Raw genomic sequence first — 13707 nt, 5'->3', positions numbered from 1 at the left:
ACATCCCTGTCAGATACTGCTAATGTGCTGAAAATAGTGTTTTAAGCCTGCCTTTTGTTTGTCCTCCACAGCCTTCACACCCATGCTGAAATATACCAAGTTTTCAGCTAATAGCTCTTTGGGAATCAAAACAATCATGCCTATCAAACAGTGTCGTCTTAAGCACTTTTCTTTCGGTAGTTAAGTGGCTTAACAAAAACAGCCGATGCCCAACCTTTAGAAAAGCCTTCAGAGAGTCTGAAGAGCTATAGCTCGAGACCACTTTAAAATATAACAAAGGTCTGGCTGCTTGGATGCAGAATTTTTTAGAAAAATCAGGTTTCAAGCCTTTTGCACAGTACTGTAGTGTAAAGAAATCTTGTCCACTTGAATAACTGAATTTCTCAGATCCATTTATTTGCTTTAAGTGAAGTAATTTTTCTCAAATTAGGAGCTCCATACTGTTTAATGTGTCTAATGTGATTTGGGCATCGAGGGATGAAGCAAAGCAAAGCTATTTAAGTTACTTGCAACTTGGCAGACGCATTGCGTAACATTGGATTATATTGCATAATTTATTTTTTAATTTTTTAATCTTATTCATTTTGCTAAACCTAATGTTGTATATAGTATATTTATATTACAAGACTAATGGTACATAGATTTACATGAGGATCTCACGACATTGTAGCCTTCTACACAGCTATTTGTGCGTACGTTTGAGCCAGTTTGTCAGATCAGCTCTAGTGCGGTCAGCCACCTAGCAAGCAAAGATTTTTACACACATTTACACTTTTCCACGACAAGACAACTTTGAATGTTACCGCGTTGTCCTGCTGTTAGCTCGAGAATTATTTTTTCTTACTGAACAGAAATGGAAGTTTGTGAGGCTTGAGGAATCGTTAGACTGATTTCAGGATGAGATTCCATGTGACGGATCACATGTGAAGGTCGAGGGTGCGGATCGCTGGTTTTCTGAACGACATCTCGGCTTTTGTTGCTCTGTCAATGTGGACCAGGACGTGGCCATCGGAAGCCGAGTCGTTGCCCTGAAAAGGGGTCATTGGAAAAAAAAAAAAAAAGATTTTTTTCTGAATGTTTCAGAATACAAACATAAGAAAGTTCAGTCTGCATCTTCATGATGTCCCTCATAGTTTTTGCAATGCAAAAAGTGCTTTATCTTGTTACCTGTTGCTGTACTCACATCATTATTGGGGACAGACAGTATCTGGGCAGTTTCTTGTTGGCCCAGTCTGTCCATAATCAGCTCAATCCTGGAGGTGACGCCTGCCACCGAGCTTTCAATGTGGAGCACCTGTGAGGCCAGTCTTTCGTTGAGAAAAAGAGGCAACATTAGAGTTTGGTTATGTATTTCATTGTAATGAAATATTTCAACGCATTTCTCTAGTGAAAGAAAACTTTGCCCACCTTAGAAACTGTTCCTGATCCACAAAGGTTTTAGTGGAGGGGCTCTTTTGCTCATCTGGTGTGACGGGGGGCTTCTCCAGTAAATCGTTCCCATAATTCTTTCCAAGATTGTTGAGCTCAGCATTAAGAGCGTCCTGATAAAAACAGAAAAGCTGTAGTCATTGGTGCTCAGTCTTTATATCTATTTAATCCCCTTCAAAACATCACAAGGAATCGTTCAGTTCATCTTTTGAGTTACAGAGTTAGAGCACGAACCCTCTTTTCCTCCAGCTCCATTTTCATCCTCTGTTGTTCGTCTACGTCTAGAATTTGGTTCCCGTCGCGGTCAAACTGTGAGAAGGCTGCCGATATTTCATGATCGGCATGACCCATCCTGCAAAAATCATCGGAGTATTGAGCGTTCAGTTTGATACTAAAGTTATTACGTGGACTTCCCTCTGAAATTGGATCTCTTACTCCTTAAGAGTTTCTCTGAAGTCCTTGAATTCGATCTCTCCCGATCCAGACTGCAACGCCTTCTGAACATCTGAAATTTTCTCTTTTTTAAGTTTCAACCTCGTAAACGTCTTCATGTAGCTCTGAATTGCGAGAAAAAGAAGGGGGGGGGGGGGGGGGGGGGACATTGTGTGTCTTAGCTTTGGAATATATCCATCATTGTGTGCATGTGTGTTTTCAGTTTAATTACCTGTTTGATGATGTCAGTAATTTGTAGCTCATCTTTTTGGGACGACAGTTCCTCTTTAACCTCAGAATACGTGTCGTTTATGATGGCCAGAAACATGTTCTGAGGGGAGGACACGTGAAGAGGTCATGTGACTGTTCAAATGGATCCTTTTAAAGTCGGGTTTTCTTTTGCCAGTAGAACATCTTACCAGTAGAACGAAGAAGACAAAGAACACATAGGTGACGAAGTAGATTGGCCCAAGAACTCTGTTGGCGCGGTCGATGGCGTCATAGTCGAAGTCTCCGAGGATAATTCTGAACTGTGTGAAACTGCAGGGGAAAAAACAAAAATGTTAGAATGAAAGGGTTAACTGGTGCTCAAACCAGTGAATCACTTCCTATTGCAGTTTTGATCACCACTTACATGCACTTTACAAAGGTGCTGAAAGATTCAACCTCTGTCCCAAAGAGTAGATATCCAAGTTGAGCATAAGCAAAGAAGACGATGAAGAACATGACGGCAAACCCAAAGATGTCTTTAGCACATCGACCCAAAGTGGTGGACAGCTGTGTCATGGTCTTATTAAAGCTGATGTACTTGAAAATCTACAAATGGAAAGAAGGAAGCACACAGTCTTAGGAACAGCCCGAGACCGACCTGAGAAGGGGAAAGATGTCAGTGCTTTACCTTGATCCATGCGAAGAACAAGTTCACTGCGTTCATGTTGTTATACTGCGTTTGCCAGAATGCCAGAAACTCAAAATCAGCATAGATACCGGGCTGTTCTAGCAGTTTGCCAAGCAAGTTGTCTACTTTGATTGTTCGGAAAACGTTGAAGATGATGGCGACGATGGCCAGCTGGAAAGAAGAATAATGTCAAATCCTCGAGACCAAGAAACATCGGAGGAAACAGCAGGTCTGAATGAAAGGGTGTTTTATTTTCCTACCAGTATGACTACAATATCCAATATGTTCCAGATGCTATTGAAATAGGACAACTTGTGTATCCGCAGCTCAAGTATCTCCTCCACAATATAGTAGAGGATGAACACACAGAAGACCAACTCGCAGCCGAGGATGAAGTAGTCCCAGGTGGTGATGTAGCGAATCAGCCTAACTGTTCTTATTTGGTAGGAAGGGATCGCACCACCAGTCGCTGGGAACTCAACCACCAACCTGAAGGCCAAACTTTGGTCAGCCAGTGGCTAAGAACCGAGAACCAGAAAGTGAATTTGCTGATATGAGCTGATGCTCCTCACCTGATGACACAGAACATGTTGATGTTTGCGTTGTAGGTGGAGAAGTCGATGAAGACTGCTCTGGTGCCTCGGTCCAACCAAAGGTTGTCCACCAGTTCCATCAGTATGTCGGCGCTCTCCTCTTTGGTCCGACTCAGGTCTCGGTAGTATCCTGCTCCACTGTAGGTGGTCAGCAAGCCCCAGTATGAGGAACCTTTGATCTCTTTCTCTGTGTGGTAGGTCCAGCTGCAGAAGAAGAAGAGGACAAACTGAGAAGAACACAACATTTTCCTGCTGCGATTCCTGCACATGCTTGATAACTAAGCATTTTAATACAACAGTAAGGGGTTTACGCAGTGCCATTGATGAGACCGAAGTTGAGGTCGTCCTCCTTCTTCTCATTGTAAACATCGAAACATCCCATGATCTCCTCTCTAAAGTCTTTATGGACCTTGCAGGAGTTGTTCTTGATCTTGATCTGCCTCACCCTTGGAACACCCAGCAGCATGTTCTCGTAGTAGATTAAAGACTGGTCTCCGCTATCAAGGGACTGGTTATTGTACCATTTTGTCCAGTAGAGGCCATCCAGTAATGGACCCTGGCTGTACTGTTCATGTACAGAGATGGGAGATGCAGTTTGATTTACTTTTATTTTTTATTTTACATTCACATTAGTTTGGATACAAGAAATGAAAATGGAATAAAACTCACAGTCCAGAAGTCAGCCATGGTGCCAATGGACTGAAACTTAACCCCACTCTCACTGGCTGTGTTCACAAAGAGGTCCGTCATGGCTTTAGTGAAATAGTAGGTGCTTGAGCTGGTCATACCGTATGTCACTGTAAGAACGGAAACGTAATCGCATTGTTAGCAGCTGGTCAATAGTTACTATCTGGCTTTGCTCAGGCACATCTCTAAATGTTGCTCCATTCAGAGGTCCAAGATAAGGCAACCTCATTGGCAGACACACAAGCCCGCATTGAATTCTTTGGCTTTGTTTCTGTCACTGCTGCAGTGAAATGGATCCAGATTAGGGGGCTGTAATTTGTTTGAAGAGGGAGCAAGCTGGCCTCACGCAAATGGCTTCATCAAACAGTGTAAATCTAACCCAGACAAAGCAACAAAAGATGTGGCCAAATGCTCTTATCGCTAAAAGCCAAAAGAGCAGTAGTCGTGTCCCTTTCTCTCCTAATGCTCAGCTGGACAATGGCTTATAGACAGAGATGGCAGGGGAATTTGTGGTTGGCATCAAAGCAAAGTGGAAAGTTTGGGTGGTAGATCAACAATCCAGAGTGCCCTCACATCCTGTCAGTTGATTGAGATATATTCAAGTAAACAAAGAAACACCCAAACAAATTATGTCATTTATTTCATGTAAAAAAAAACACCTCAGTAACAGTAGATTACTGGCCATTTGGGATAACAGTGAAGTAACTTCATTGCCTTCCTAACATTTCAGCAGTTTTCATTATGTAGGTGAAATCCATGACAGTATTTAAGTGTCAGACAAATCAAATGATGGAACTGAGAAATCTTATGATGTTTAGAACAATGTAAGAGTGTCTGGAATTTAATGCAAGCAGCTGGTTTCTTTAAAAAAAAATTGAATTCAGTAAAACCTGTGTAAAAAAGGGAGGTAAGAAACAACGAAGTTCTGAAGAGTCTGATTAGCAGAATTTGAAGCAGAATTTGTTGTAAAAGGAGAGTCGTAGAAAGTGGATTCACCACTCTGAAAGACTGGGTGGGCAAATAGTTAAACAATTTAATGATAACATTACTCAACAAAAAATGACAAAGATGTGTGGATTTAATCATCTAGATTACGTAACAACTTTCGAAGATTTAGAAAATCTGGAGAAATCACTTTAAGCAGGAAAAAGTCTGAAAATCTGTTTTTAATGGATGTGATCCTGAGGGTCTGAGGATCACATCAGGGCTCAAAAACACATCACTTTTCGCTTCTTCCAAAGAAAAAAGATCGAGAGGCAAGAACAAAACACTTCCACATTCTGAGCATATTATGACTCTACAGTTAAAGAGTCCAGGTGCTAAACTGACCCGTCACTGAGCTGTTACTCACTGAAAACATTAGGAAACTGAGTATCTCACAGTGGAAGCTTTTTTAAACATGTTGCTGCCATCAAATTCAAAATGAGCAGATGTAATTCATTCGTTACATTAGTCACAAATGCTGCAAAATCAAGATATCTGAAATAATTTTGTCACAATTCAGCGTTCAAAACCTTTGCTACGTTCCAGAAAGTTAAGAAAGAAACTATAAAAAAAAACATTGAAATTTAACACTTACAGAGGCAAATGTCCACCAGGAACACTATGTAGACCAGTAACTCCCTCAGAGTGGTTCGGACAAACTTTTCCCTGTTGTTAGAGGTGTTTTCGGTCAATGCTGTGCCCCACAACCCTGTGGAGAAAAGTCAGGTTAAGTCGAGGCTTTTGCAGTTATGGTGCAGACGTATTTTTTTGTGATGTTGGTAACACCTGTCAGGCAGACACTTCTTAAGCTTACAACATGGTTCCGAGGTGTTTTTGGTTAGAAAGGGATGTTGAAAGACAGCAGTTGAATTAACGGTGTCGTACACTAAACCAGTCATTAATAACATCTCCATGCTTGCCTAAAATTTCTTCATACTGCTGAAATTGGTTATAGAGGTATTTTCTCAAAGCAGGACTGCTGCTGTGGGTTGAAAGTGTTCCTACCTTTTATAAAAGAGCAGCAGCCTCCTCTCTTCTTCATCACACTTTGGTCAGGGGATGAGGGTTCCTCTGGGAACCTACCCGGGGCATCTTGTTTGTACAGACTATCCATGGAGCTTTGGAAGAGGGGTTGGGGGCTATAGATGGTGCTGACAACCCGGGGTAAAGGTGGAGGGGACCCGCAGTAGCCGTGGTTCACCCATGCCCCGTTACCCATGCTGTCCAGCTCGCACTCCACCCGCCCAGTCAGGCGGCTCTCGGCCCGGTTGTTCAAGCACTTCATGCTGCTCGGTGTATATGTTTCTCTATCTCTTTCTCTGGTGTTTAGATCAGAGAGGCAAAGTGAAGTCGAGGAGTGTCGGTAGCTTTTGAACACCTGCTGGAGAGATGTTTATAAAGAGAGGATGACCTAAGCTTTGTTGGGGGAGGAGCAACCGGTCCACTGTTGTAGCTTTTGTAGTTTTGAAGACAAGACCCAGTTGAAGTGAATTTATGTAATATCATAGTGCTGTTGCAGTTGCAAGCACTGACATACCTGTTTTTTCTGCCGTGGGTGGCTGTGTTACAGATAACGGGTAAAAATGAGTGAAGAGCCCCCTTTTTTTTTTCTCTCATAGTCCTCCTTTAAAGAGGCTTCAGAAAGCTTATGTAATAAAAAAAAAATACCCTGGCAAATTTAAGGAATTTCATTCTGTATTCAGTTCAATGTCCACATTTTCTGCCTACTAAGCTGCTTGAAATGTTTTGCATTCATCCGAGTTTCCTGGTTAAGTCATTCAGCTGTTGGAAGACATTCCGGTTTGTTCGACCCTCTCAGTTACCTCCATGCTGAACATAATGTTGTCACTATTGATTAACAACTCATCCAATAACATGCCCCTGTTGAGGAAATCAATTAATTGCATGTTGATTATATTCTCTGTGGCCAACTGTTCACTCGTCTGAATTACTAAAGAGGAGTAATTGGGGTGTCACTGAAGGCCTCTGCCTCATTACCATTACACACTTTTGACATTGCCATCTATTCTTCTCTGGCATAGCAACTGTCGGCGTGTTTATTAGGTATGCAAACACTTAACGTGGTGTGTGAACCATTATGGCCATCTGCATTAGTGTCCATTAGTCGAGTCTTTAAGTGTTCTGGGCTGATAGCGATGATTTTTTTAAAGAAAACTGTCAAGAATCAATTTACATTTCTTTTTCTATGATTTCATGCAAGTAATTCATGTTCCCATTTATCGTTTTACCAGTTCTGAGATGGGTTCAGTTAAATGTGTTAAACCAAATACACTGAAAAATGACATGATTTCAGTACAGCAGCTAATTCCAAGTGCTTCAAGCCAACGAAGAAGCGCAGACTGAGTTTGGGCATTCATGCTCCAGTGGCTCTGAACAGAGCAATTACACACAGCCATTAGCACACAATGGAGTTTAATTCCTGCTCCCCTGCTGAAACCATACTGGGATCTGGCACACAGGCTTCCTTAATCTGCTGCGGCTTGTGCCACCTTTCAAACTTGCTCAAATATACAGCAGTCAATTTTTGGATGGCTGATGAAGGGCATTTAAATCTGTAGCAGGGTCAGTAGCCAGGTCCAGCAGTCATATGCCATCCTGGTTTGTTGCTGCTTGCGCTGAATTGTTAATATTTACGATACTTTTAAACTACAAAATGTGTTTTGTTTTGTGTGGAGAAACTCCCACGGTTAACCACGGTAATGCTTCTACTTAGTCCCAAAATAGTCTCTTTTAAATGAATGAATATTTTTGTTCCAATAATGACGTAAAAGCTTCTTATCGCAGAATGCAGGAACTCCGGACAAAAGGATGATTTATCCATCAGGGAGCAGGGCGAGGCAGCACTCAGAACCTGACTTATCACGCTCTGAATTATTTGTCCTCTCTAGCAACCCCTGTTTTAACCACAACATGTCAGCTTGTGAGTGCTGCTGTTAAGCATACTGTTGCACGCTGAGATATTTGGAAGTCAAAGTTACTTTCATGAGCATATTTAGATTTTGAAAAATGGACTTGGATGCATGTGCTGCAGTTGCTCAGTGAAGTGGTGAATAAAACAAAAGAAGGGGTTTTTCATACAAAATTATTTTATTTTTCGATGAAAAACTATGATTGAACAAAATAGAGGTCTGTGAAAAATAACATCTATATTTCCACGCTACAAAACATGCACTTACAATCGGACAAAATAGTCACATCTTGACTTGAACTATACAGCTAAGACCACAAGGTTTTTCTCAGAATCCATTGAGCATTGCACAACATTTTTGGGCCGTATCAAAATAACTGATAAAAAAATACACCATTGCCTGTGTCCTCAGCACAATCTAATGGTCATTGTGTTGACGCTACAAGTCTGTCACCGCTATACTCTGAACAAAAATCTGCTCAACATTGCTGTTTTTTTTTCTAGCCAAAAAAAACAAAAGAAAGACTTCAAACTGAATCAGAAGACTCTCCGATCATCAAAGACCAAATCGATGCAAAAGAAAAAATAAAGCAATACAAATGTATTTACTGTTCCCCAGACTGGAGAAAGAATATTCACATTGTCATTCATATCTAACAACATGACTGATTGTGTGCCACGTGGCAGCAGTTTATGCGTGGACCTGATGGCCGTCGTACTGGTAAGAGAAAGATGAGTGGACATACTCCTGTCCCGTGGGATTCTCGTACCTCATGAGGCAAGAGTAGTCTTCGGGCTGCACGACGTCAAACTGCAGGTCCAGCCACTGCCTGTGAGGAGCAGTGTGCCTCCTGGCATCCGTCAGGATTCGGTTGAGGGCCATGATGTAGCTGAGGGCCATCTGCAGGGTCTCATACTTGGACAGTTTTTTGTCCTGGCCCCACTGGGGCACCACTTTACGTAAGAGATCAAAAGCCGTGTTCAGACCCTGCATCCGCTTCCTCTCTCTGGCGTTGGCAGCCATCCGTCGCCTTGTGACAGTCTCATACTTCTCTGGGCTCTTGGAGTCTGGCTCTGAGGATTCGGATCCAGAGTCAGTGCAGCTGGGTCGACGAGACTTCATGGTTTTTGGCTGAAGAATAAAGCCAGTCTGTGTCGTCAGATCGGACAGATTTTTGACAACAGATGTATCAGAAAAGTTCCCAGTGTCCGATCTTGTCCAGGCTGAGTGTCCAATGCTTGTAACTCCAGATAGAGGACAGTCTGAGGAGTCCAAGGTGTCTGTGATCCTAGAAACAGCGAGGGTGCAGCTTTTATAAGACAGAGAAGATGAACAGGTGGCAGCAGGTGGAGTCGCCCCCCTCCCTCCTTACCCCTTCCTCAATATTGCCCTTAGCGAAACACACTCATGCAGACTCATAAACACCCACTCACACACACACACACACACACATACACATGGACCCTTAATGAAATTCCAATTATCTTGGGCTGGGCTATCTGGCCATGGCTTCACACAGAGCCATGTGTCACAAACACCAAAAGTCTACCATCTGGTAGCTCAACACACCACAGCTGATGGGGCAAACAAACACTTTAAGGCTAAATCTGAAGAAACCAAGAAATTATACATTAACACAACCACCTAAATTAGCTTTACATCGAGCAAAGTTCTGACGAAAGATTGGCAGATAGATTGAATTATACCACAAATGTTGCTTTAATAGAAACGTTTGATTTATTTTGACTCTTGTGTGTTCTTGATAAACAGAAGAAAAATCCCCAATATTTGAATATTTTATAATTAATCCATATTCTAATAAGACTAATGTTTTTCTTTTTATAATCTAATATTTCTTTTGCTCCTTTCCATAAATTTGTGACTTGTTAAATTTAGCTGTCATGGGCAGCAGAAAGAGAGCAGGAGGCATTGCAAAGTCATATCTATGTTAGAAATGGAAAGCACCCTGGCATTAAGCCTATTAGGTTTTATTTAGTTGCTTAAGCCATCAAGGGGCACTCTTTTGCCTGCCATGTGGATGCCCTCCATGTGATGACAGCCATAATCTGAGATTAGCCCGAGGCAACAGAAGTGTAAGTGAGGCCTGTAACCTGAGGGATTTTATCAGCACATCAGGGGATTATGACTTTCGAACAATACAGACCAATATGGTGTCAAAATTAGCACCATTTCATGTTTAGTGAGCAGAAACTTCTAATTAGATAGATTTCCTTTCACCGTAAAGTATGCTTGTTGGTGTTGTGTTCCTCATGACTCACACCTCATGCGATGCTTTAATGTTCTTATGTACTTGGGGCCACAAGTGAGATAAATAATTGATCTGTTAAGTGGCTCGAGAAATCATTTGTCTGTCTGTCTGTCCTTCCCATCTGCCAACAGCGAATTCTGTGATTCAGCAGGTGACACGGGCACACATGTAATTAACCAACCAACAACCAAAAGCCACAAAAATGTCCTTCAGCGGTCCCTCATTCTGTAATGTTATTTGCACCTGACAATTGCACTTTTAGCTAACTATTGAGAAGGAAACCTTTGCTGAACCATATCAATCTATCAGTAACTTTTAGATGAAATTCAACAGAAGGATGATAACAATCCAGAGACATACTTGGGTAAATGGTATTCTTAAAAAAAAAGGGAAACTCTGGAATACATTTTACTTATAATATCTGGCCAGCCTTACAATACTTTAGATTAATTTGAAATGTTCCTTGCAGAAGCTTTACATGTAATTGAGTGCCTTTGCATGATGACACTGTTACTTTTACATGCATCTAAATTTGTGAATTATTGCTGCACCTCTGCCGCTTTGTTTTCTGGTGTCATCCTTTGTTGGAGGGGCGGGGGCGGGGGTGATGGTTGTAGCTCATGTCATGTGTATTGACAGACTCAAAGCTTGGCCGTTGAGGCAGGTTATGAATGATTAATCACTTTCAGAGGCCCAGAATAATGCCCATCTCTGGTACTGGGTCATGCACACAAGCTGATGCTGTCTGGTCATTTTGGGATTGACTGGTTAGCTGTGCAGTTAGGCATATAATCCCATCTACCAGTCGGTTCATTTATTACAGATTGATGTAGTTTGCCAGCTGCTGCTTGTCTTGTCTGAGGGCCTTTCCGTTTTTTTTAAAGCACCCTCACATGATTGGCTTGTCTGAGCACCGATGGCTGAGCCGTAGCCTCTGTCAAAAGCCATATGTCACAGCTGAAGAGTGACCGATCTGCTCCGACTGAAACACGTCCCCTCGGAGAGCCACATCTCCGTATGGAGAAGTGGAGATTAAGGCAAAAAGCGTATGTTCCAGTACAAGAGAAAGTACCAGAGCGGACTCACTTTGCACGTTTGGTTTATCCTAATAAATCTGATCATCGTCACACGATTATTAAAACAAGCTGCACAGCTAAGCTTATATGTGCTTTGACGAGAAATGCATCGTGTGCCGACGTGAACTTGAATTTATAAAACTTCTTCTTTTTCTCCACTAGTTTGAAGCCAAAAACATTACTGTGCTCTGTCAATGCTGCAATAGTCATTAAAAAATGTTTTAGATTAAAACATCTTTTTAGATTAAAACATGGCAGTATTCAGTGCAAAATGAGATATGAGTGTAATCTAAGTTAAAAAAGGACTTTTAAAAAAAGAATATCTCATTCAAAGCTCACAGATACTCAGCAACACACACGGCACCCAGATAACAAGTCTATCTGGCAGCTGGTCGAATGAGGCTTTGAGTCTAATTGGGTCACATAAGGTGAATGTAATTTTATGCCTATTTGAACTCTCATCCTAACTAATTGGACTGATTAGCAATGCGTAATTGGCTTCTGAGCTTTCCTATTTGTTTTGAATTTGGAATCCGTTTAAGCTAATTGGGCTCTGATTACAGCACAGCCCCAACAAGCTTTTAAAAACCGACAAAAAGTGAAGATTTTGGGTAATGGTGATATCGTTCTAACATCAGGAATATTAACAAGGGGGATCGATCCCTTCAAAGTGAGGCCGAAGGATTTAAGGTGCTGTTCAAACCATTTGTTCAAGCAAATCAAACACATCACTCATTTGAATAAATATAATTTTATTCTGAGACGGACAAAACTATTTTACAGTGTGCAACTTTACATCAGCTGAATATATGCTTTCAAACCGGTCTCCAATAGGTTCCCAAACTGACTTGAATATATTAACTCAGTCTCTTGATGTTTAGTAATAGCCTCTGCGTGATATATTTGACAAAGAAAAAAAAAACTTTCAGGAGACATTTTTCATGCGCTTTCAAGTCAAATCTGACTTATTCCTCTGATAACATGTGTTTAACAGCACATGTTTTACCTTGGAGATAAATATTTGTCAACACAAAGATTAATAAACCCAACAGGGGAAAAAAAAAGTCTGTATTTTCAGTTTTTTCCAGCGACAAGCCATCAGTTAAACATGAATCACAGGACAGTTGAGATATGACGGTGAGAGGGCACAGCGTGTTTGTTTGGTATCTTTATCAGCTACAGGCATGCAGGCGTATGGAAAAAATATGAAGCGGTGACAAACTTTAAGAAATAACTCACTTAAACATAGTGAGAATCCCACCCTGTTGGAGCCATTTAAATACACTAGTCTAAATTTCACATTCAAATGTTTATAAACCCATGTTTATGTGATGTGAGGCACCCTGTAGACATGCTGTATCAGATCCTAATGGGAGCAATGTGGAAAATTATCGGATCTCAGTCTCTAATTTCCCATTTCTAAAATTAAATTTGTCTTATAATGGACTCTTTTTTTTGTTTGAATCTATTTTTTTCACCCATCAATCTACACACAACGTAACAGCATCCACAAAGTAAAAGCAAAACTGTATTTTTGGAGTGTTTTATTAATCTATCAAAATAAAAAGATTGAAATAGTCAGTGAGCTTCTATCCCTGCGATCCCTAACTAAGGTCCATCTTATTAAATTCATTGATCATAATTAGTGAGCAGACACATCAAGTGAGTTAGAGTGAACCCAAACCATGACATCGTGATATTGCTTGTACCTCTATGGGATAGGAGCCAAGGCCAAGATTTGGGGAAGATACAAAGAGAGGAAAGAAAAGAAAAAGCTAGATGTGGCTGCCCTGCAAAACTGAGCAAATAAGGACAGAGTGCTTCGGTCTCAGGGGTAACTGCATGTTAAATGGTCATTATGAAAGACATTCGAAGTTCCTTTGTTGAGGACAATCTTACAAAAGGGTAAACTTCACTGCAGCACTACTGTAATCAGGCTTTTATGGTAGAGTGGCCAGACAGAAGCCATTCCTCACTAGAACACAGATAATAACCCAGTGAGGATTTACCGAAAGCCAGCTGAATGAAAGCCAATATTTTCATTGGTGTGTGGCAATTATCAGTACTCATGTATAAAATCTGTACAGTCAAACTTGTGGGGAGTTTTTTCTGTACTGGGGGAGGAGACAAGTCAGGACAGAACCAATGCAAAAAACTTTTGGAACGCTGTGTGAAATGTAAATCAAAAACAGAACGCACTAATTTGCAAATCTCATAAACCAATATTCTATTCGGTGGTGAACTGAGTTCACAGATTTCTGGAACTGTTCCAGAGTCAATGCAGTGATTTCCATGATAGAATCGTCTTTTTTTCCCTTTTTTTGCAGTGCAGCCCACACAGAGATGTCTCCGGATTATTGGAATTTTTGTTTGTTTGTTTATGATGATGATGATATTATGTACTGTAGAT

General features: G+C 41.1%; 2 protein-coding genes across 2 annotated transcripts; both read right to left on the bottom strand.

Moving 5' to 3' along the window:
• Positions 1-817: 817 nt before the first annotated feature.
• pkd2l1 (polycystic kidney disease 2-like 1) lies at positions 818-6366 on the bottom strand. Its single transcript, XM_072390302.1, has 15 exons — positions 6028-6366; positions 5618-5731; positions 4021-4148; positions 3663-3916; positions 3331-3555; positions 3019-3247; positions 2759-2929; positions 2495-2676; positions 2280-2400; positions 2093-2191; positions 1864-1985; positions 1663-1780; positions 1408-1541; positions 1184-1307; positions 818-1028 (listed from the first exon to the last, which is right to left on the bottom strand). The coding sequence occupies exons 1-15, from the start codon at positions 6305-6307 to the stop codon at positions 918-920; spliced, it is 2412 nt and encodes an 803-aa protein (XP_072246403.1). The 5' UTR covers positions 6308-6366; the 3' UTR covers positions 818-917.
• A 2276-nt stretch (positions 6367-8642) lies between these two features.
• On the bottom strand, positions 8643-9174 carry atoh7 (atonal bHLH transcription factor 7). The gene has a single exon (XM_072390403.1). It carries the CDS (start codon positions 9072-9074, stop codon positions 8643-8645), a length of 432 nt encoding a protein of 143 aa, XP_072246504.1. The 5' UTR covers positions 9075-9174.
• Between the last annotated feature and the right edge of the window lie 4533 nt (positions 9175-13707).

The sequence above is a fragment of the Leuresthes tenuis genome, unplaced genomic scaffold (genome assembly GCF_036924035.1).
Source record: "Leuresthes tenuis unplaced genomic scaffold, fLeuTen1.0.hap1 SCAF_8, whole genome shotgun sequence".
Taxonomy (NCBI): Eukaryota; Metazoa; Chordata; class Actinopteri; order Atheriniformes; family Atherinopsidae; genus Leuresthes; species Leuresthes tenuis.
This window is presented reverse-complemented; position numbering and strand designations above follow the sequence as displayed.